At 40.9% G+C, this 22,277-nt stretch overlaps 1 protein-coding gene across 1 annotated transcript in view; it reads left to right on the plus strand.

Moving 5' to 3' along the window:
• The first annotated feature begins 44 nt into the window (after positions 1–44).
• Positions 45–22,277, plus strand: part of TENT4B (terminal nucleotidyltransferase 4B) — a 79,220-nt gene continuing 56,987 nt past the window's right edge. Inside the window, exon 1 of the mRNA XM_007946978.2 lies at positions 45–655. Coding sequence (XP_007945169.2) covers positions 45–655 — 611 coding nt within the window. The remainder of the gene's footprint in view (positions 656–22,277) is intronic.

Consider the following 22,277-nt stretch of genomic DNA (forward strand, 5'->3'; position numbering starts at 1 on the left):
TGCGGGCGGCCGGGTTGGGCGGGGGCAGCGGCCGCCGCCGTTTGATGGATCCGAGGATCGCCTGGTTCCAGCCAGAGCAGCTCGGACCGTCCAACAGTCTGTGGATGCAGATCTGGGAGACGACCCAGGGGCTGAGAAACCTCTACTTCAACCACCACTGTCACAGCAGCGGCGGCGGGAGCGGCGGCGGCAGCAGCACGGCCACAGGCGGGAGCGGCAGCAGCACCGGCAGCTCCGGCGGCGCGGCCCCGGCCGGCATGTACCGCTCCGGGGAGCGCCTGCTGGGCGGCCACGCGCTGCCCGCGGAGCAGCGGGACTTCCTGCCCCTAGAGACGACCAACAACAACAACAACCACCACCAGCCCGCGGCCTGGGCCCGTCGGGCTGCCGGGGGCCCCTCCGCATCCTCATCCCCCTCCACGTCCTCTTCCCCACACTCCTCGGCCGCTGCCCCCACCGCGGAGCCTGCCGACCCGGCCTCGGGCAGCAGCAACAAGAGGAAGCGCGACAACAAGGCCAGCACCTACGGACTCAACTACAGCCTGCTGCAGCCCAGCAGAGGGCGGGCCACTGGGGGCGGCCGGGCCGACGGCAGCGGGGGCGTGTACAGCGGTACCCCGTGGAAGCGGAGGAACTACAACCAGGGAGTCGTGGGGTGAGTGGCGGCCTTGCGGCCTGGTGGCCTGACCCATGCACACGCGCAGGCGGGCACACGCCCACAGAAAGGGGGGTTAGGGAGGAGAACGGGCTAGGACACTCCCTATAGCTTGCCTTCGTTGCTGCTCTGCAGGGGTCTGAGGGCCGCTCTTGAATCCCCCCAGCCACCCACACCTTCCGCCCACTCTCCTTAGCCATTCCCATTTTCCCCACTCCCCTCAGCTATCCGTCCCTTCCCTGGACGTACCCCTCAGCCATCCACACCCTCCCCCACCTCCCTTAGTCATCATCCACACCTTCCCCCCTCATCTTAACCATCTACAGCTTCCCTGGACTCCCCCTTATCCGTCCACACTTTCCTTCCATTTCTCTTAGTCAAATACACCCTCCCGATCTCCCCTTCAACCATCCAGCGATCCATACGATCCTTGCATCATCACACCCCAAGATGAGATCGCTTAGCAAAGGCACATCATTCATTCCTTGAGAACATAAGTGTTTTAATGTCTTTTGATGGTACAGGACCTGGAAGTGCTTCCCTTGCCAAGAATAGAAACATCCAGAATGTTCCTCCCCCTCCCCCAATCCCAAACAGGAATCATGTCAGCCCTGTAAGGCATTGCCTGCCTTTGACCCTTTGGCTTATCATTTAAAAAAATACTTATATATTTTTTTAAATCTTGTGTTATGATGCCGTGTCTGAAGGGAGAGAAGAATGAGATGACAGCTAAGTTTAGGCCGGTGGAGGTAGTGAGCTCTTCTTCTGAGGCCCTGATAGAACTTTCCAGGAGTTCATGGTCCATGGCCCCAGCTTCTCATTGTAAAGTTGTCATCTTGGCAGGGACAGCCCATGCTTTTTATTCTAAGGGTAACTTTATGCTAATAAATGAATGTTGCACCACTGGTGACTTTCTGTTTAAAGTTCAGCTCTTACAAAATGGAATCTTACCTGACCCCTAGTGAATTATGTACATAAGCAGGGAATGTTTCCAGCTAGATTTCCCTTCTGGAAGAGTCTATGTGCTCTGAGTCTTTCTCTTTTTGTAAATTAAAGCTTTGGACCATGTCCTTTGTGTTTGTGTGTGTGTGTGTGTGTGTGTGTAGCTTGAGTGTGGAGAATGGAACTTTGAAATTGCTTTTCATTTTTTCAGATCTTGTCTTGCATCGGGGCTATAGCAGGCTATGAAACCACTATTAGTGATCCCCCATGAAGCCTTTTCTTATTACATTCACCCATTCAGATCTGCCCCACTTTGCCAAGGAGAGACAGTTCTGTGGACCTTTCTGATTTGGGTAAAATGAATTGTTGGGTTCTAGCTGCTGCTAAGGGGCCGTGTCTGCTATCGGCTACTGTTACAACTTCCACCTTTTATGGAAAATGTGGTTCAGCGTTTTAGGATGAGCACTGGGGTGCATGTCCAACGTGTTCTTGTTCTCAAGAGGGGACCCTGTGAGGTTGAATCCTCTCCTACTAAACTTCAAGGGCGCTCTCCATGGTCATCTCGGCCTAACAAAAGGCTGTGGTTCCATCCTGTTAGCATTTCCAAGTCAAGTTTAGTGACAAGCAAATTGATATTGAGAGTTTCTGGTAGTTTCATTTCCCAGGAACAAGGTCCAGTTAAGTAATCACTGTCAACTCAGACCTTAAAGTTCCCTAATTGCATCTTTCTGAAGCTTCTTTGCTTATGTGTCTACAAAATATACAGTTTATGTCCAAAATGCTGGCTGCCTTTTTTGTGGATAGGTTAGAAATTGCCCTTTCTGCTCCTTGTTATTTAACATAGAGGGTTTTGTGAGAGGAAGAGGTTCACGTTTGAGCCTATGTAGCAAGATGTACTTGTTCCTGATTCAAATATTATATTGCCCTCAAAGGGGTTAAGGAGAGGAACTTTCATTTCTCAGAGGGATTACTATTTGAAAACTGATTGTAAACCTATTTTGAAACTGCTTATCACTCCATCTGACTTTCTATCTTTTGCCTCCTCTGTTAGAAGATCCATAGTTCAACATTTTAAGAAATTTTAAATTCTGAGGACCTTCTAGTTTTAAAAAATGTATTAAATTCTTAGAGTGTTTTTGTAAAAGTGTCTGAGTGCTTAAAAATTCTTGTTTTGATTTATGGATTATAATTTCTTAATGTTCCAGGAGGTCTGACTGTTTTTAATATTTAAAACACCTGAATTCGAAATGCATTGACACTACACAGTTCTGAGATTAAATATAGAAAAATTGTTATCAACCATTCCTGAGCTTTTAGGGTGTGGCTGACACTTAGCTAACAAGTTAACAAATTATAATGATCCCTGGTCTCTGACCTGACAGTCTGGATGTGAAGATAAGACAAAAGCACATGAAAAATGGATGAGAATTAAAAACAGCACTATGTGTGTGTGTGTATTTATAAACACACACACACACACACATGTATGGGAGCTCTGGTGGTGTAGTGCCTAAGGCATTTGACTGCTAACCAGAAGGCTGGCAGTTCAAACCCAACAGGCACTCCTTGGAAGGAAGAGATTGGGTAATCTACTTCTGTAGTGATACCGCCTCAGAAACCTGAGGAGGTAATGCTATGAGTTGGATCCAACTCAGTGGCAGTGAGTTTGGTTTGTTGGGTTATATATGTGTGTGTGTGTGTGTGTGTGTGTGTATCCACACAGTTTATATATGTATATATTTTCTTGTCTCTCTTATCTCTTGGTGTTGTCTGCTTTGGCCAAATGGGTTGTCCACTTACTCCCTCAACACTGAACACTCATTCAAGAGTCAGTTAAAAATCTTGACTTTTCTTGCTGCCTGTGTTCTTGACTTTTTTGTTTCATCTTCTGAATTCTTGAAGCATTTGCTTTCTGTGCTTGATATAGCTAGCTTATGCTTCATTTTCCTTTTGTGCGTATGCTCCCTCTTACCTACTAGATGGAAATGTCTTTAGTGTAGAGCAGCACATTTGGATCTCATCCTGAAGTCTTCACAGTTCTCTATCAAAATTAGACTCCCCCTGGGCTGAGCATTTCAGCTTTCTTCCTCATATACCCACAGGCTCAGGGAGTTGGTTCATTTTTTTTTTTCTTCTTTTTTTTTAAGTTACCCCTTCTTACTCTATTTCTTGAGATTCATTCCCTTCCAGGCTGCCTATAGTATGGGATGCAGTCTTCCCAGCTCCTCCTTGTTGTCCATGAGAATGAGCCAGAAGCTCTTTTCTTTTCAAGAATTTAATGATCACAGTGGAGAAAGGAAGGATAACAAAAAGTAGCAAACACAGGAACCTCGGTCTTGAGCCCTGGTATCTGGAAACTTGTGGAAAGTGCTTGTCTAAGCCAATGGGAATAAGTTTATGTTGGCCCCACTTTTTCAAGACTTTTGGTGCCTTGTCCAAAATAATGTTTTGGATTGTGAATTTAGCTAAGGGACATCAAGAGAACCTTATTGAGAGACTCAGGTTTAAGGAATAATTCTTGAATGAGGATGTAGAAGTAGAGAGGGGAATGACGAGTGAGTATTAGAGATACTACAAGACAAGGACAGAGAGCAAGTTTGAATTCCTTAGTGGGTTTAGTGATCATATGACAGCTTTGAACTTGAACGACTGGGGATATGTTGCTGTTCCTATGGAAAATAAAGGCTAGACAGATTGCTGTTTGGGGTCAAAAGATAAGGCGAGGGCTAGGTGGAGATGTGTAGAGGGAGTTGCTGTTTGGGAGCTGCGCTATCTCTTTACTGCAGAAGGCAGTGTCCTTCCTTATGCGCTGTTCCCTCGTGCACATTTCGTTACTGCAGGTTAAAACCAAGGTGCCGACGCTTTTCTTCAGCACTGGCATTACTGCTTATTTCTGTTTATTTCTACATAGTGGGATCAGTGGGCTTGGTGTTAGAGCTCAGCTAGGAAGTGATTGAGCAGATTAACGCAGATTGAGTATGGAAGAATTTAGAGGCCTTATTCGAAGAGCTGCCCTAAGCTTAATTTTTGTACCTTTGCAAATAGCCCACAGTAATTCTTTAGTGAACCTTTAGGTTATTGAGTGTTCTGCACTTTGGTACTGAAATGTCGTCTTCGGAAGACATTAGGTTATCTACAGTATAGATTCTACACTAACATTGTAATTGGTGTTTGAGAATCTCCCCAACTCCCGTGTACTCTGTTCAGCAATGCTACTTTCATGACACAGCTGCCATCTTTTATACAAAAGCGGTGACTGGTGAATATTGTTACTGTTAGAAACAACTGTCACAAAAGTGACAGTTTCAGTTTGTGGGGTCTTCTTCAACTCTCATTGTGTTTTTAGTTGTTGAAAAGCAAAAGGAAACAAGTAAGTGAGTAGAGCTTTTTGGAGTCTACCCTGTGTTCACACAAAAAAGGGAAAGGAAGGATGGGACAGGGATACTAGAAAAGTCATAGGTAGCAAGGGGATGCATGTGAGAGGAACATTTTGGTCCTGGTATGTTAGATGCGCTTACATCTTCTTCCGTGAGACTGGTACCACTGATCCCAGTGCTAGGAGTCTAGAGGTCCACAGGAGGAGAACTTGTGCTCTGTTGCTGATAGGTGACTTGGTCAGATAGTTGTCTCATTTTGTGGTTCTCAGACAACCTGCGTTTCACAGGAATGTGTAGGTAGGATGACAGTGGCTAGGTGTTCTTATACCTGCTGAAGTGGACAAAAGTTGAAGTCACTTTTCCTGTGGAAAAGTAGAAGAGTAAGCTGTTACATGATTTTACACACCTTTTCATTCCCTCTTCAGTTGAATCAGTTTGAGTAACATGTAGGGGAGGAAACTATTTCAGGATCACACCCACGACAGGAGAGAGCTGTATTGTTCGGTCTCACACACGTTAGTAGAGAATACTTTGAAGGGGCTATAGGCCTAAGAGATCCCTTTTGAAGAATTAGGGTCCAATTCCCAGTAGCTGGTCTGAGAGTCCTGTCTTTGCTCTTTCCTGCAGAGCTGGGTGGACAGCTCAGAGCCTGCTCGAGCAACTCGGAGGATGACGAGTAGAATATTCTCCCTTCCTCTTAGCGTATTTTCTAGGGACTTGGCTGCTGCGGAACACCAAACACCATCAGGGCTTCACATTGGTTTTACCCTCTTTAAGATCACATGGGGCTATTTTTTTGTAAGAGAGTATCTACTGAAGTTGAGGAGGGTCTTGAGCTTGTTAGTTTGGAACCAAACAACAGGTGATACATTTATTTCCATCTGATAAGTTACTTAATGATGTAAGAGGCTGTTGTATATTTCTGGGTGGCTTGGGGCCACATGGACATTTGGGTTAAAGATTTTGGAAAAAACTGAATTTGGAGCCTTTTATTTGTGCACTGGCTCCTTAGTCACTTGAATACCTTCTAAATCTGAAAAAATCTTGCCATGGGCACAAGAAATTTCATGTTGTATGTGAGAACTAAACTTGGGAATTCTAGCTCAAGTCATGTTTTCTGCTGAAATAGTTATATATATTTTGTGCAGAAACCTGTATTTTCAAAGTTGATGATTTAGTAAAAGTGCTCAGTAAAATGGCAGCCTTTATTACCACGTTTCCTATCATATTAACCTTCTCATACATAGTCCAGTCTAATTTCACTTAACTTTTTATTTCAAAATAATTAGATCCACAGGAATTTGCAAAAAATAGTATAGAGAGGTCCCATGTATCCTTCACCCAATTTCCACCAATGGCACCATCTTACCTAACTATAGTTCAATATAAAAAACCAGGAAACTGACATTGTTACAGTCTGTAGCCTTATTCACATTTCACCAGTTTTACACACACTTATTTGTGTGTGTGTGTGTAATGTTATCACATGCATAGACTCAAGTCACCACCACCATCACCACCACTACCACCAAGATTCAAAACTGTTGCATCACCTTCAAGATCCCTCATATTACGCCTTTAGTACATGTCAAACACTCGTCCCCTCATCTCTAAACCCTGGCAACCACTGATTTGTTCTCTATCTCTGTAATTTTGTCATATTGAAGAGTGTTATAATTTATATTGAAATGTGTGAAACACACAGTATATAACTTTTGAAATTAGCTTTTTTCTCTTACCTTAATTCTTTTGAGATCCATCCAAGTTGTTGCATGTATTCATTCATTCCTTCTACTGAATAGTGTTCCATGGTACGGATGTGCTGTAGTTTAATTATCCACTCCTTGGGAGACATTGGAGTTGTTTCCAGTATTACGGAATTACGCTGCTGTAAACACTGATGTGCACATTTTTATGTGAATGTAAGTTTTCTGGGATATATCTCCAGGAGGGCTGGATTATATGGTAAGTCCATGTGTAGTTTTAAAGGAAACTGCTAAACTTTTCCATAGTGACTGTACCATATTACATTCCTGTCAGCACTGTGAGAGACCCAGTTTCTTAGCACCCTTGCCAGCCTGTTGAGTTACCCCTATTTTTTAATGTCAGCTGCTCTAATGTGAATAGTTACAGCTCATTGGGCTTTCGTTGTACTGACCTTCTCATAGATAATACCACCTCATTTTAATGTAAATTTATATTTTAGAAACTTTTGGCAGTATTGAAAATCTCTTAAGTAAAATTGTGACTTGACTTGAGAGGCCCTTACGTTTTCAGCATTTACTTTGGTTTTATCTTTGAAGTATCGTTTGAACTCTTTGTTTTTGAAGTACTTCCTGGCATTTCCTTTACATGTTACTTTTTCTTAAAAAACTGTTATTAACATGAAGCAGAGCTTTAATCTCATTTTCTAAAAACATATAAAAGTATATTATGAGTTGTTTTTAAAACTGAGAATCCTTTTGTACGTTATGAATACACTTTCTTTTGTGTTGGCTGTATTTTGGGAAGTCAGTATGGTGGTTCGTGTTGATTTGGTGGTGGTGATGGTAATGGTAATTTTTTTTTTTAACATTATTTTTGTATCTGAACAATGGCTGTGTTGAATAAGTACTTCATCTTCACATCTATCCTAGAATAAACTATTTCTGAATCAGGAATTGGAACCCGGTTTCTCATTTTCTCTTACTGCTTCTTGATGTGACAGTTTTGAATCTGTCAGATTAATATAACTCTTAGCTCCATCAAGTGTTGAGAACTTCTGCCCCAGTAAGAAGAGAATCCATTAGGGTTGGAGATGTGGAGTTTTTAAAGTTAATTTCCAGTAATTTGAATATAATAAAGTATTAGTTCTGTGATGAGGTTTGAAATTTTGATGTCCTCCTTCCTTGAATTAGTTCTTCACCCTTGCTTTTCTTGTTTGCAATGCAGCACTCACCCATTATTCCTGATGAATACTTGTTAGTATAAAAAATTTAGGTATGTGTGTTCTACAGGCTACTAATAAATGTTAACTGTCAAAATAAACCCCAATAAAACAAAACAAAAATCTCTCCAGAAAACATAGCTAAACCAAAGGAAGAAAAATAATGCCTTTAATACCAATACAAGGATATAAATACTGTTAATGTTTGTGTAAATACTGGTAAACTTTTTAATGTGTATATATATATAGATAGATAGATTTTCCTCTTATGGGCTCCTACTTTTTTCTAATTTAAAGACTATTTTTATCCTAAGTGATTATTTTTTCCTTTGGCAGAGGAATCAGAATATTGTGGTTATACTTTTTTGACTTGCTTTTTTAAGAAATTGATAAATAACACAAATATCTTTTTGTAGTAAATGTATTTCTGCAGCCATTACCTTTAGCATGACTGTACTTGACAAGTATGCATTTATTAAATAGTTTCATTATCTAATCTTTTGTTGTTGGCCATTAAGTTTGTTCTCAGTCTTTTGTTTTTGTATAAAAGATTAGCTGAGCTCTAACCTCAGTAGAGCTCTTGCAGCATTGTAGGTAAAACACTTAGCTGCTAACCAAAAAAGTTGGGTGGTTCGAACTACCAGCCACTTCGTGGGAGAGAGATGAAGCAGTCTGCTTCCTTAAAGATTTATGGCCTTGGAAACCCTACGAGGCAGTTCTTCTCTGCCCTATAGGGTCGCTAGGAGCTCTGGTAGTGTAGTGCCTAAGGCACTTGACTGCTAACCAGAAGGATGGCGGTTCAAACCCACCAGCCACTCCTCAGAAGGAAGGTTGGGCAATCTACTTCCATAGTGATACCGCCTTGGAAACCCAAGGAGTGGTCACTATGAGTTGGGTCCAACTCAACGCACATAACAACAACAGCAACGACAACATAGGGCCACTGTGAGTCAAAATCAACTTGATGTCAGTGGGTTTGGTTTAGTTTTGGTTGCTTAAGCCAAGATTATTTCTTTTTTCGCATTTATTTTTTTGAGATATAATTTATATACTGTAAAACTCACACTTTAAAAATGTGCAATTCAGTGGTTTTAGTATATTTGCAGGGTTGTGCAACCATCACAACGATTTAATTCTAGAATGTTTTTATCACCCCAAGAAGAAACCGTGTATCTATTAGCAATCACTCACTGCCCATCCCTCCCCTTGTCCCTTGCAACCACTAATCTGCTTTCTGTCTCCATCTATTTGCCTATTCTGGATGGAATCATACAACAGCATAACGCTTTCAAGGTTCATCTATGTTGTAGCATGTATCAGTACTTCATTTCTTCTTGTGGTTGACTAATCCATTGTATGACTATGCCACGTTTTGTTTATCCATTATCATTTAATAGACATTTGGGTTGTTTTCCCTCTTTGGCTATTAGGAATAATGCTGCTGATGTACATAATGTTTTTGTTTGAACAACCTGTTTTCAGTACTTTTAGGTATATACCTAGGAATGGAATCACTGTGTCATATGATAACAATACGTTTAACCATTTGAGGAATTGCCAGACTGCTCTCCCTGGTGGCTGCACCATTTTCCCTTCCCACCAGCAGTGTCTGAGAGTTCCAGTTTCTCCACATCCTTGCTAACACTTGTTATTGTCAGTCTTTTTGGTTATGGCCATACTAGTTAGTGGGTGTGAAGTGGTATCTCGTTGTGGTTTTGATTTGCATTTCTCTAACGACTAATGAAGGAGCGCTAGTAGCGTAGTGCCTAAGGCACTTGACTGCTAACCAGAAGGCTGGCAGTTCAAACTCACCAGCCACTCCTTGGAAGGAAGGTTGGGCAATCTACTTCTGCAGTGATACTGCCTCGGAAACCCAAGAGGGGGTCGGATCCGACTCAACGGCACCTAACAACAACAACAACGACTAATGAAGACTCCTTGGTTGGTGCAGATGTTAGTGTACTGGGTGCTGATCTAAAGTCTGGACGTTTGAGTCTATCCAGGGGTGCCTCAGAAGAAAGGCCTGGCAGTCTGCTTCTGAAAAATCAGTGATCGAAAGCTACAGAGCAGTCTCTTCTGACATACACAAGGTTGCCAGGAGTTGGGGCTGACTCTATGACAACTTCTATTCTTAAGACTAATGATGTTGAACATCTTTCATTGTTATTTGGCCATTTGTATATTTCCTTTGGACCTATGTCTATGCAAATCCTTTGACTATTTAAAAATTGTTTGATTTTTTTTTTTTTTTTACATTGTTGGGTTATGAGTTCTTTATTCTGAATGCCAACACTTATCATATAGATGATTTGCAGGTATTTCCTCCCATTTTGTGGGTTATCTTTCACTTTTCTAGATAATGTCTTTTGAGGTAGGAAAGGTTTTTTATTTTTTCATGAAGTCCAGTTTATCTGTATTTTCTCTTGTTGCTTGTGCTATAGGTGTCAGATCTTAAAAACCATCGCCTAGTCCAAGATCATGAAGAATTACACTCTTCTTCTAAAAAGGAGTTCTGGTAGTACAGTCCCTAAGGCACTTGACTGCTGCTAACCAGAAGGTTGGCAGTTCAAACCCACCAGCTGCTCAGCAGAAGGAAGATGGGGCAATCTACTTCTGTAAAGATTTACTGCCTTGGAAACCCAGTGAGGGTTCCTGTGAGTCGGAATTGACTTGTTGGCAGTGGGTTTTTTTTTTTTTAAAGTTTTATGGTTTCCACTCCTGCATTTAGGTCTTTGATCCACTTTGAGTTATTTTTTTCTACATGCTGTGAGGCAGAGGCCCAGTTTGGTTTTGTACATATGGGTATCCAGTTGTTCCAGCACCTTTGTTGAGAAGACTATTCCTTACTGAGTTGTCTTGGCACAGGATTGTTTCTTGAGATTAAAGTTTTAATGGAAAGAGTTTTTGTATATTTTAAGGGTTTTGTTAAATTATCCTGGAGAAGGGTTGGGCTAGTTCTCTTTTACAGTCAGCAGTGTATGAGAGTCCCAGTTTTCCCTGAAGCCTCACCAGTGCTAAAAATTACAGTTAACAACGACTACAGAATAAAACTTTTAAAATCAATTCTAAGTGGAAAATAGTATGTTATAGGTCAGTTTACATGTATTTCACATTATTAGGTATTTGCCTTTTCAGTTGCTTGCTTTCCTTGCACATTTTTCTCTTAAAGATACTTGTCTTTTTCTTACAAATTTATAAGTAACTCTACTAAGCCTTGGTCTGTTCTGTTGTGTGTACATATATTGATTAAGCTTTGGAAGGGTAGAAAGCTGATTGTATTTTAAAATTATAAGCTTTGAAGAGACAGATTAAATATATAGTGTTTAGCATAATTGATGTAGACAGTGAACACAATTTAATAACTGTTATGATAGTTGACCTCTCAAAGGAATTTTGAGATCTGAAAGTACTTCAAATCAGTTTTTAAAAACCTTTCTATTAAGAAAAATTGCAAACATAATATGGAAGTACAGAGAATAGAATGATGGACCTCCATGGACTTGTCACACAGCTTCACCAGTTATCGGCTCATGACCAAACTTATTAGCCACATGCCAGTGTACTCCAGCCCCACATTAATTTGAAGCAAATCCAGATGTCACATCATTTCACCTATAAATGCTTCTGTGTGTGTCTCTAGGTAAGAACTTAAAAAAATAAAATAAAAACCCAGCAATCACACAATACCATTATCCACTTAAATTAACAAGTATTATTAACAGCATCAAATGTCCAAGGTTCATGTTTCTCCAGTTGTCCTATAATTCTTTTTCAACAGTTTGTTCAAATCACAACCTAAAATGAATTTCTTATATTGCCATTGGCTGGAATGCCTCTTCAATCTTTTAAAGTTTCAGTTTCTCTGCCTCCTGTGTTTCCCTCCTGTTTATTTGTTGAAGGAGCTCTGGTGGAGCTTGACTACTAATGGAAAGGTAGGTGATTTGAGCGCTCCAGCTGCTCCATGGGAGAAAGATGTGGCAGTCTGCTTCCATAAAGATCACACCTTTGGAAACCCTATGGGGCAGTTATGCTTTGTCCTGTATGGTTGCTGGGAGTCAGAGAATGACTTACGGCAGCAGGTTTGATTTTTTTTAAAAAAATTTATTTGTTGGAGAAACTAGATTGCTTTTCCTATAGACTTTCCTACTGTCTGGATTTGGCTGATTGTGTTCTGTGGTATCAATTGAATACAAGTTCTCTGTCCCCTTGTATTTTCTGTAAATTTGCAATTAGATCTAAAGGCTATTTTAGTTTTTTTTTTTTTTTTTTTGCGTGGGGAAGGACAAGAGTACTTCATAGGTACTTCTATCAGAAGACACGTAATATCCAACTATGTTTTTGTGATTTTGTTGTTAGGGGCCAGGATGAAACACTGCCCCACCTGGCATCATCCTCACAGCTGTTAAGTTTGAGCCTGCTGTTGCAGCCACTGTGTTCATCTGTCTCATTGAGGGTCGTCTTCATTTTTGCTGACCCTCTACTTCACCAACCGTGATGTCCTTCTCCAAGGATTGGTCCCTCCTGGTAACGTGTCCAAAATATATTAAGATGAAATCTCAATATCCTTGCTTCTAAGGAGCATTCTGGCTGTACTTCTTCCAAGACAGATTTGTTTGTTCTTCTGGCAGTCTGTGGTATATTCAGTATTCTTTGCCAACACTATAATTCAAAGGCATTGATTCTTCTTCAGTTTTCCTTATTCATTGTCCAGCTTTTGCATACATATGAGGTGATTGAAAAGACCATGGCCTGGGTCAGGCACATTTTAGTCCTCAAAGTGACATCTTTGTTTCTTAACACTTTAAAGAGTTCTTTTGCAACAGATTTGCTCAGTGCAATACGTTGTTTGGTATCTTGATCATGCTTCCATGGATGTTGATTTTTGGTCTAAATAAATTGAAATCCATGAGAATGTCAATCTTTTTCCCATTTATCATGATGTTTCTTATTCGTCCAGTTGTGAGGATTTTTGCTTTCTGTATGTTGAGTTGTAATCCATACTGAAGGTCCTTGATCTTCACCAGTGAGTGCTTCAAGTCCTCTTTGCTTTCAGCAAGTAAGGTTGTGTTATCTGCATATTGCAGGTTGTTAATGGCTCTTCCTCCAATCCATATTCTTCTTTATATTGTGTAGTTTCTCAGATTATTTGCTGAACATACAGATTGAATATGTATAATGAAAGGATGTAAGCCTGACACACCTTTCCTGATTTTAAATCACAAAGGATCCTTTTGTTCTGTTTGGAAGACTACCTCTTGGTCTGTGTACAGGTTCTACATGAGCACAATAGAGTTTTCTGGAATCCCTCTTCTTCACAATGTTAATTTGTTGTGATCTACACTGTCAAATGCCTTTGTATAGTCAGTACAGCAGAGATAAACATCTTTCTGGTATTCTCTGCTTTCCCTCAAGATCCATATGACATCAGCAGTGGTATCCCTCATTCCACATCCTCTGCTGCATCTAGCTTGCATTTCTTATAGTTCTCTGTCAGCGTACTGCTGCAATTGGTTTTGAATTATCTTCAGCAAAATTTTACTTGTGTGTGATGTTAATCATATTGTTTAATAATTTCAGAAATCTCTTGGGTCACTTATCTTTGGAATGGGCACATATTTGGATCTATTCCAGTCACTTGGCCAGGTAGCTGTTTTCCGTATTTCTTGGCATACACGAGTGACTGCTTCCAGCATTGCGTCTGTTTGTTGAAACGTCTGAATTGGTATTCCATCAGTTCCTGGAGCCTTGTTTTTTACCAATGCCTTCAGTGCAGCTTGGACTTCTTCCTTCAGTAATGTGAGTTCTTCTTCATATGCCACCTTCTGTAATGGTAGAATGTTGACTAATTCTGTATATTCTTTCCGTTTTCTTTTGATGCTTCTTGGATCATTCAATATTTTGCACATAGAATCCTATAATATTGCAAATTGAGGTTTGAGTTTTTCTTCAGTTCTTTCAGTTTGAGAAATAGATCATGTTCTTGCCTTTTGGTTTGCTAACTCCATGTGTTTGCACGTTTCATTATAATATTTAGTCTTTTCAAGCTACCCTTCAAAATCTTCCATTTAGCTACTCTGTGTTCAAGAGCAAGTTTCAGAGTCTCTTCTGACATCCATTTTGGTCTTTTCTTTCTTCTCTGTCTTTTTAATGACCTTGTGCTTTCTTCATGTGTGATGTCCTTGATGCCATCCTACAATTCCTGTGGTCTTCAGTCGTCAGTGTTTGATGTGTCAAATCTATTCTTGTGATGGTCTCTAAATTCAGGTGGGATATACTTAAGGTCATAGTTTGGCTTTTGTGAACTTTAATTTTCTTCAGCTTTAATTTGAACTTGTATAGGAGCAATTGACGGTCTGTTCCACTCTTGGGCCCTGGCCTTGTTCTGACGGATAACATTGAGCTTCTTCACTGTCTGTTTCCACAGATGTGATTGATTTGATTCCTGTGTATTCTTTCCAGCAAGGTCCAACATGTATGTTGTTGTTGTTGTTATTATGTGCTGTCGAGTTGGCCCTTACTCATAGCAACCCCTCCTTGGGTTTCCGAGGCAGTATCACTGCGGAAGTAGATTGCCCAACCTTCCTTCCAAGGAGTGGCTGGTGGGTTTGAACTGCCAGCCTTCTGGTTAACAGTCAAATGCCTAGTTGCTGTTTATATTGTTGAAACAAGGTATTTCCAATTAATAGGTTGTTGATCTTACAAAATTTTACCATGTGATCTCAGGCATTATTTCTGTCACAGAGACTATATTTTCCAACTACTGATCCTTCTATTTTTTTCCCAGCTTTCACATTCCAATCATCCGTAATTATCAATACATCTTGATTTCATGTTTGATCAATTTCAGACTGTGGAAGCTGGTAAAAATCTTCAGTTTCTTCATCTTTGATGTTAGTGGCTGGTGCATAAATTTGAATCGTATTTGTATTAACTGATCTTCTTTGTGTGTGTGTGTGTGTGTGTGTGTGTATACCAAACCAAAAAACCAAACGCACTGCCATCGAGTTGGATCTGACTCATAGTGACCCCTCCTTGGGTTTACTATGGAAGTAGATTGCCCAACCTTCCTTCCGAGGAGTGGCTGGTGGGTTTGAACTGCCAGCCTTCTGGTTAGCAGTAATGTGCCTTAGGCACTATGCTACCAGAGCTCCTGTGTGTGTATGTGTATGTATGTATATGTGTATATATATAAAATTATTCTTTTTTTTTCCGTCACTGTCATAGAGTCATTTCCAACTCATAATGACCCCCATTGGGTTTCCATGGGTGTAAATCCTTATAGAAGTGGACTGTCTCGTCTTTTTTCTGTGTAGTGGCTGGTGAGTTCAAACACAGCCAAATGCCTTAACCACCACACCGTCAGAGCTCCATATATGTATAGTGTATAGATATTATCCTATCATTGTCAATGTAATACTTCAGGATAGATCTTGAAATGTTCTTTTGATGATGGATACAATGCCATTCCTCTTCAATGAATCATACTAGCATAGTAGACCATATGATTGTACCATTCAGAATGGCCAAAACCAGTCCATTTCAGCTCAGTAATGCCTAACATACTGATCTTTATGCATTCCATTTCATTTTTGACGACTTCCAATTTTCCTTGATTCATGCTTCCTACATTCCATATTCTGATTACTAATGGATATTTGCAGCTGTTTCTTCTCAGTTTAACTCTTGCCACATCAGCAAGTGAAGGTCTTGAATGCTTTACTCAATTCGTATCATTAAGGTCAACGGTACTTTGAGGAGGCAGCTTTTCCCCAGTCATATTTGAATGCCTTCCAGACTGCTGGGCTCATCTTTCAGCACTATATCAAACAGCGTTACTCTGCTATCCATAAGGTTTTCATTGGCCAGTCTTTTTCAGAAGTAGACCTCTAGGTCCTCCTTCATTGGCTAATTTTCAGAAGTAGATTATCAGGGTTTTCCTCCTAGTTGGTCTTAGTCTGGAAGCTCCACTGAGACCTATCTACTGTTGGTGACCCTCCTGGTATTTCAGATACCAGTGGCATAGCTTCCAGCATTTCAGCAACATTCAAGCCAATAGTCAATAGTTGTTCTTTTGTGGTATTACTCAAAAACCACTGCTGCCAAGTTGCTTCCAACTCATAGCAAACCAATAGGACAGAGTAGAACTGCCTCATAGGGTTTCCAAGTCTGTAAATCTTTACAGAAACAGACTGCCTCATCTTTCTCCTGTGGAGTGGCTGGTGGTTTCAAACTGCTGACCGTTTGGTTAGCAGCTGAATGCTTTAAAAAATGCACCAGCAGAGCTCCTTTTTGTGACAGTAGCAGCCATTAATGACTGCTGCCTATATTTACTAATTCATTATTAGGATTTTAAACTTACGATATCCTCATTCTCTCGATTATTCATCAGTTGTTAGCTGGAACACTACTAAAAGAAGAAACATTTCCTTCTCAGCTGTTTGGTTCTCATGAAGGCACAGTTCTTACAGGGAAACAGAATAAATGGTTGAGTGGCATCTTCTAGGAGTGATCAGTGAGTGATTTTAGTTTTTTAGGGTCATTTTGATCATGGACAGAAGGGTGTGCATGTTTATAATGCAGTGTTTTGAGAGTGAGAAAGGGAATGTAACGTCTAACCGGCTCTGCTAGTGAGTGCACATCCTTAAGGGAAGATAAACAAGGTGGGCTGCAGGAAGCTGAAGTAGGCTTTGGGGTGACTGGTGCTGTGTATATGGCAAGGGAAGTTAATTCTTCCTGGTAATGAGCTAGATGTGGCCTTTGGTAGTGGGTATGCCAGTGGGTATGCCTGGCAAGAGGAGCTCTGGTAGCATAGTGCCTAAGGCACTTGACTGCTCACCAGAAGGCTGGTGGTTCAAACCCACCAGCCACTCCTCGGAAGGAAGGTTGGGCAATCCTACTTCTGTAGTGATACTGCCTCGGAAACCCAAGGAGGGATCGCTATGAGTTGGGGCCGACTCGACGGCAAACAACAACAACAACAACAACATGCCTGGCAAGGAGCCCTTCCCAGGCAGCACACCTGGCTTTTGCTTACAGTTTGCGGTAGCTGAAGAAAATGGCGTTGGGCTTAGTGTCCTGTGAGCTGCTGGAGACCAAATGCTGAAAGCTTTAAGAACCTGTAGTAACACATTTGTTTTTCCTTGAAATTAAACTTGGATTGTATTTCTTTACTTTGTGCTGATATTCTGTAACCTTAGTATGAAAGATTTCTATGTTCATTCTGATGAACCCATAAAGCTTTATTGGAAAGATTCAACTGGGAGTGAATCTGTCAGGTGATATTGTCTCCCCAGTCAGATATTTATTGAAAAAGCCACTGTTTACATATAAAAGCTGTGTAGCAAGCATGGTAGCAGCTGGGTAAAGAAGAGATAGGCTCCCAGAAGAGAGGCTGAGCAGTGTCTGGTCATAGATTGGCTTTGGCTTCCTTGGGCATTAGCAAGAGCCCCTTCTGGGGGCCAGTCATGGACTTCCCTATTCTGAAATAGCTGTTCCTCCATCTTTTCCTCCCCAAGGCTTCCAGTGGTTTATGGTGGTTGTTTGTGTAAAGGAGTGCTGATGATAAAGTCTCTTTCATCTTTATTGTCCATAACTTCCAAACAACATAAGGTTAAAAAAAACTAAGGGGAGTCCTGGTCGTGCAATGGTTAAATGTTTGGTTTCTAAACCAAAAGTCTGGTAGTTTGAACCCACCCAGCGGCTGTGCAGGAGAAAAGACCTGGCAAACTGCTCTGCCATTGAGTTGACTCCGGCTCATAGCGACCCTACAGGACAGCATAGAGCTGCCCCACAGGGTTTCCAAGGCTGTAATCTTTACGGAAGCCGACTGCCTCAGCTTTCTTCCATGGAGTGGCTGGTGGATTTGAACCACTGTGCCACCAGAGCTCCTTTCCATGAAGATTATAGCCTAGAAAACCCTGTGGGGGAGTTCTTCTCTGTCCCGTTGGGTCATTATGAGGTGGAGTTGACTCGTTGGCCCCTAACAACAACAGCAACAAAAGTTAGGATGGTGTCGATGGGGAAAAGGTTAAGGAGTTATTTTTAAACTTACTTTGATTCCATGTTTGTTCTTTTTTTGGAACTTAGGCGACCAGTTTAATTTTCATTTGTGGTTCACCTGATAGAATGTAATTATGTTCAGTTAAGATTCTGTGTGGTGTCATGAGGGGTACGATTTTTTTTGATAACTTATTTTTGTTGTTGTTAAAGAGGTAGGATTTTTATATAAGTCAGCATAAAACTGTATATGATGAAATGGATACTTGGAGAAGATATTTATTTAAGGAGCATTCTGCTTATTGACTTGACTGATATGTAGCCACAGTGTAGCTATGTTATTGAGTTTCAGCTGAAATGATCTTCAGAGATTATATCCTCCAGTCCTTTCTCTTTATAGATAACTTGAGCCTCGGAGGCTACTTAGTGAGTGACTTTATCTTTACCTGAAACCAGGGTTTCTTAGCCCTAGTCTGGAACCGGCCCTGACATACCCCTAGAATCCGGTCCTACCAGCCTAAACCTGTGATAGCAGATAAAACTGCGCACATAGTGGTGTTCCATTTCGTGGGCTTAAAAGTAACTCCTAACCCAGTTACTTGAAACCAAGGTTGTCAATCCTGGCTGCCCGCTAGATTATCTGGAGAATTTAGGAAAAAAAAAAAAAAAATCTGATGCTGCGACCCATTCTGCAGAGTTTCTGATTTAATAGGTCTGTGGGGATGGTGGCCCTTATATCAAATTAAGACAAAACAAAACAAAAAACCAGCCCTGGTTGAGAATTACTGCTCAAAGGCTCTTCTAGAGCGTGGGTTCCTGAAGCTGGCTGGTTATTGGAATCACCTGGGAGCCCAGACCCCACAGACCCCACTGCTACAGAGGCCTCTAAGCTAACACTAAAGATTGGCACAGTTTTGCCTCCCCACTCATTTTTCTCTATTGATTAAAACCAGACCAAGTGTGTTAAACAACTTCAAATAGCAATGTGGCAACAAACATTCTTCTCATGAAGTCAAGTTTGGCTCAGGCCTAGTAACATTGCTGTTTTTTGGATTAAAAGTAAGAATACTTTTTAAGGACTTGGAAATTATGTGTAAGATTTCCTTTAAATTTGGTCTTGCACTAAAGTGCTGCTTTTTTTTTTTTTTTAACATTTTATTGTGCTTTAGGTGAAAGTTTACAAGGCAAATTAGTTTCCCATTCAGTGGTTTTTACAGATTATTCTATGACATTGGGTGTTATCCCCACAGTGTGTCAGCACTCCGCCCGTTTCTGCTCTGCCTTCCCTCATTCCATCCCTCCAGTTTCCCTGCCCCTCCTTGCCTTCTCAGTTTTGCTTTTGCACTAATGTTGCCCATTTGGTTTTGTGTAGTTGATTGTTCGAAGGGGCACATTCCTCACAGGTGTTAATGATTTATTTTATTGGCCAGTCCTATTATTTGGCTGAAATAATAGAAGCAGTGGCTTCAGTTCCAGGTTGAAGGGTATCTTTGGGGTTCCTCTAGTCTTATCAGTCCAGTAAGTCTGGTCTTCTTTTTATGGATTTAAGTTTTGTTTTCCATTTTTGTCCCATTCTTACTGGGACCTTCTGTTGTAGGTCAGAGCAGTTGTTCAGGGGTAGCCAGGTACCATCTAGTTCTTTTGGTCTCAGGTTGGAGGAGGCTGTGGGTTTATGTGGGCCATTAGTCTTTTTTTTTTTTTTTTTAATTTTTAATTTTTGCAGTGTTTCCTCCTGTGTCATTAGTCTTTTGGACTAATTTCTCCTTGGGTTTCTGGTTTCTTTTACTCTCCTTTGCTCCAGATGGGAAGAGATCAATAGTTTTATCTTAGATGGCTGCTCACAAGCTTTTAAGATCCCGGACACTCACCAAAGTGGGATGTAGAACATTATCTTTATGAACTGTATTACGCCAGTTGAACTGGATGTCCCCTGAGACTGTGGTCCTTAGCCTTCCAGCCTAGTAACTTAGTCCCATGAGGTGTTTGGTTATGTCTAAGAAGTTTCCATAACTGTGCCCCCATGTGCTCTATTATATATAGGAATATATATGCAACACATACAATACCAAAGAAAACCAAAACAAACCTACTGCTGTGGAGTTGATTCCGAGTCATAACAACCCTATGGGACAGAATAAGAACTGTCCCATAGGGTAAAATCTTTACGGAAGGCTGTAAGTCTTTAGCAGACTGCCTCATCTTTCTCCATGGGGCAGCTGGTAGGTTCAATCCGCTGTCCTTTTGGTTAGCAGCCCAGTGTTTTAACCACAACACCACCAGAGCTCCTTGCCAGTACAGTATGTGTATACAGTTAGCCACAGCTATACTGCTGGATACACGCATATGCACTCCCATGCACCCTTTCAGCTTTCCGTAGGTAGCATGCATATGTAACCACTCACGGACTTCATTTGGGTTATTACTGTTGCAGAATTGTATATGGTATAGTCATTGTGGTAGTTGTCTTTTACTCTTGTGTACCTCTCAGTGTCTTGATTGCTGGGTTTGTTTTTGAACAAGGGAGATTATTTCTGTTGTTACAGAGGGAGGTATGTTTGTGTATTTAAATGTGAAGCCAGTGTGCCTTGAATGCCCTTTATCAGTTGGATTCCAACCATCCTCATTCCTATGGGTTTGAATTCCCTAATGGAATATTAGATAAATGATAGTTTATTTGTGGATGCTAAGTGAAAGATCCAGAGATTTTTACTTAAATTTTAATTATGTAAATAAAGCGTAACTGTTTATATTCTTCTTGCAAAAACTTAAAGCATTGCAGAAAAGGCAGGAGTCTCGTATGACCATCATTCTTGGTCTCAGCTTCTTCTGCAGAGGTAGCAGTTGTTTCTCATGTCCTGTGGATCCTTCCAGACCTTTTGCTACCAGGTAGAAGGACCAAAGAAAACATATTTTCTTTTCTTAAATTTAATTTTATTAAAAAATTTTTATTGTGATTTGGGTGAAGGTTTACAGAGCAAATTCACTCCACACAGCAGCTCACATACACTTTGTCTCATGACATTGACTGTAACCTCCCACAATGCAACAGCTCTCCTCTCACTTCCTCCCCATAGACCCCCATAGACACTGCTTCCCTGTGTCCTTCCTTACCATGCACTCCTGCCCCCCGAGCGGTCTCCCTGTGTATACACAGCCCTTCTATTCTCCCATGATTGATCTCTCCAAGGAGTGTATCTGCCTAATGTAAATGTTCAGCTCACATGCCTGTCTTTTGTTTGGCTGGAAGCCACAGGAGTGGGTTCAATTCCAGATCTAAAGGGCAGCTAGGGGTTATAGTCTCAGTAGTTTCATCAGACTGTAGCAGACCAGCAAACCTGGTCCTTTTTGTTTGTTTGTTTAATGATTTTGAGTTTTGTTCTACATTGTTCACCTCCTCTGTCCAGGATCTCCTACATAGATCCCCCTCCGAGTGGTTGACAGTGGTAGCCGGGCACCATCTAGTTGTTCTGGTTTCATAGTCATATAGGCTGAGGATCACATGGTAGAAAATACATTACTTTGTATATGTTTTCTACAAGTGGTGATATAGTATATACTTTGTTCTGCAACTTCTTTTTTCACATAAAATCTATCTCAGAAATGTTTTGCATCCGCTTAAGTGCTATGTGCAATTCAGCAGCATGGCTTTATCATAATATTGTTTAGCCATTTCTCTCTGGGGAACACAGAGGTTATATCCAGTTTTTCCTGTTATAGTGCTGCAGTGAACAGTGTTATGCATGGCTTCTTGTACACATGTGCTGTGGTTGCTGGGGCAGGAGGATGTGTATTTTCAGGGTTCAGCTGACACTGTAAGTGTTCTTGCACCAGCCTATGGGAGGAAGGGGCTCAAGAAAATTGACCGGACTTGGTTGAACTTGTAAATATTTGAGTGAAGCCGCAAAGCAGCAGAGCATGTGTTGGTTCGCTTTTTGGGTATGGTAAACGTGGAAGCCTCTTGGGTGGGCCATGGGCACCCTACTTAATACCAGTGTGCTGGGTACTGAGTTGGAAATAACTTTGAAAAATGCTATATCAGGCTAGTGTTGTGAAGATGATGAACAAATACAGATAACCGGAATAATTGTATCAAAACAAGAAATGTCAAGAGAAAATTTAATTTGATATGTTCTGTATTTTCTTTGGTACTTTCCTTTTATAATGGGCGTTAGAAATTTTACATTGATATTTAATAATTTCTATGGTATATTTGATCAACTTGACTAATAAAATAACACCAAGAATACCCAGAATATCAAAGAGCCTCTTTGAAGCATTTCTTTTCTTTTAAATAATTTTTACCCACATGAAGTCTTAATGCTTCTCCCAGTTTACATTTTGCATAGTCTTTTCCATGTATTTACATAGTAAAACGAAAAAC

Source organism: Orycteropus afer, unplaced genomic scaffold (assembly GCF_000298275.1).
Source record: "Orycteropus afer afer isolate SDZICR_OR568_19922 unplaced genomic scaffold, OryAfe1.0 scaffold00009, whole genome shotgun sequence".
NCBI classification, from domain to species: Eukaryota; Metazoa; Chordata; class Mammalia; order Tubulidentata; family Orycteropodidae; genus Orycteropus; species Orycteropus afer.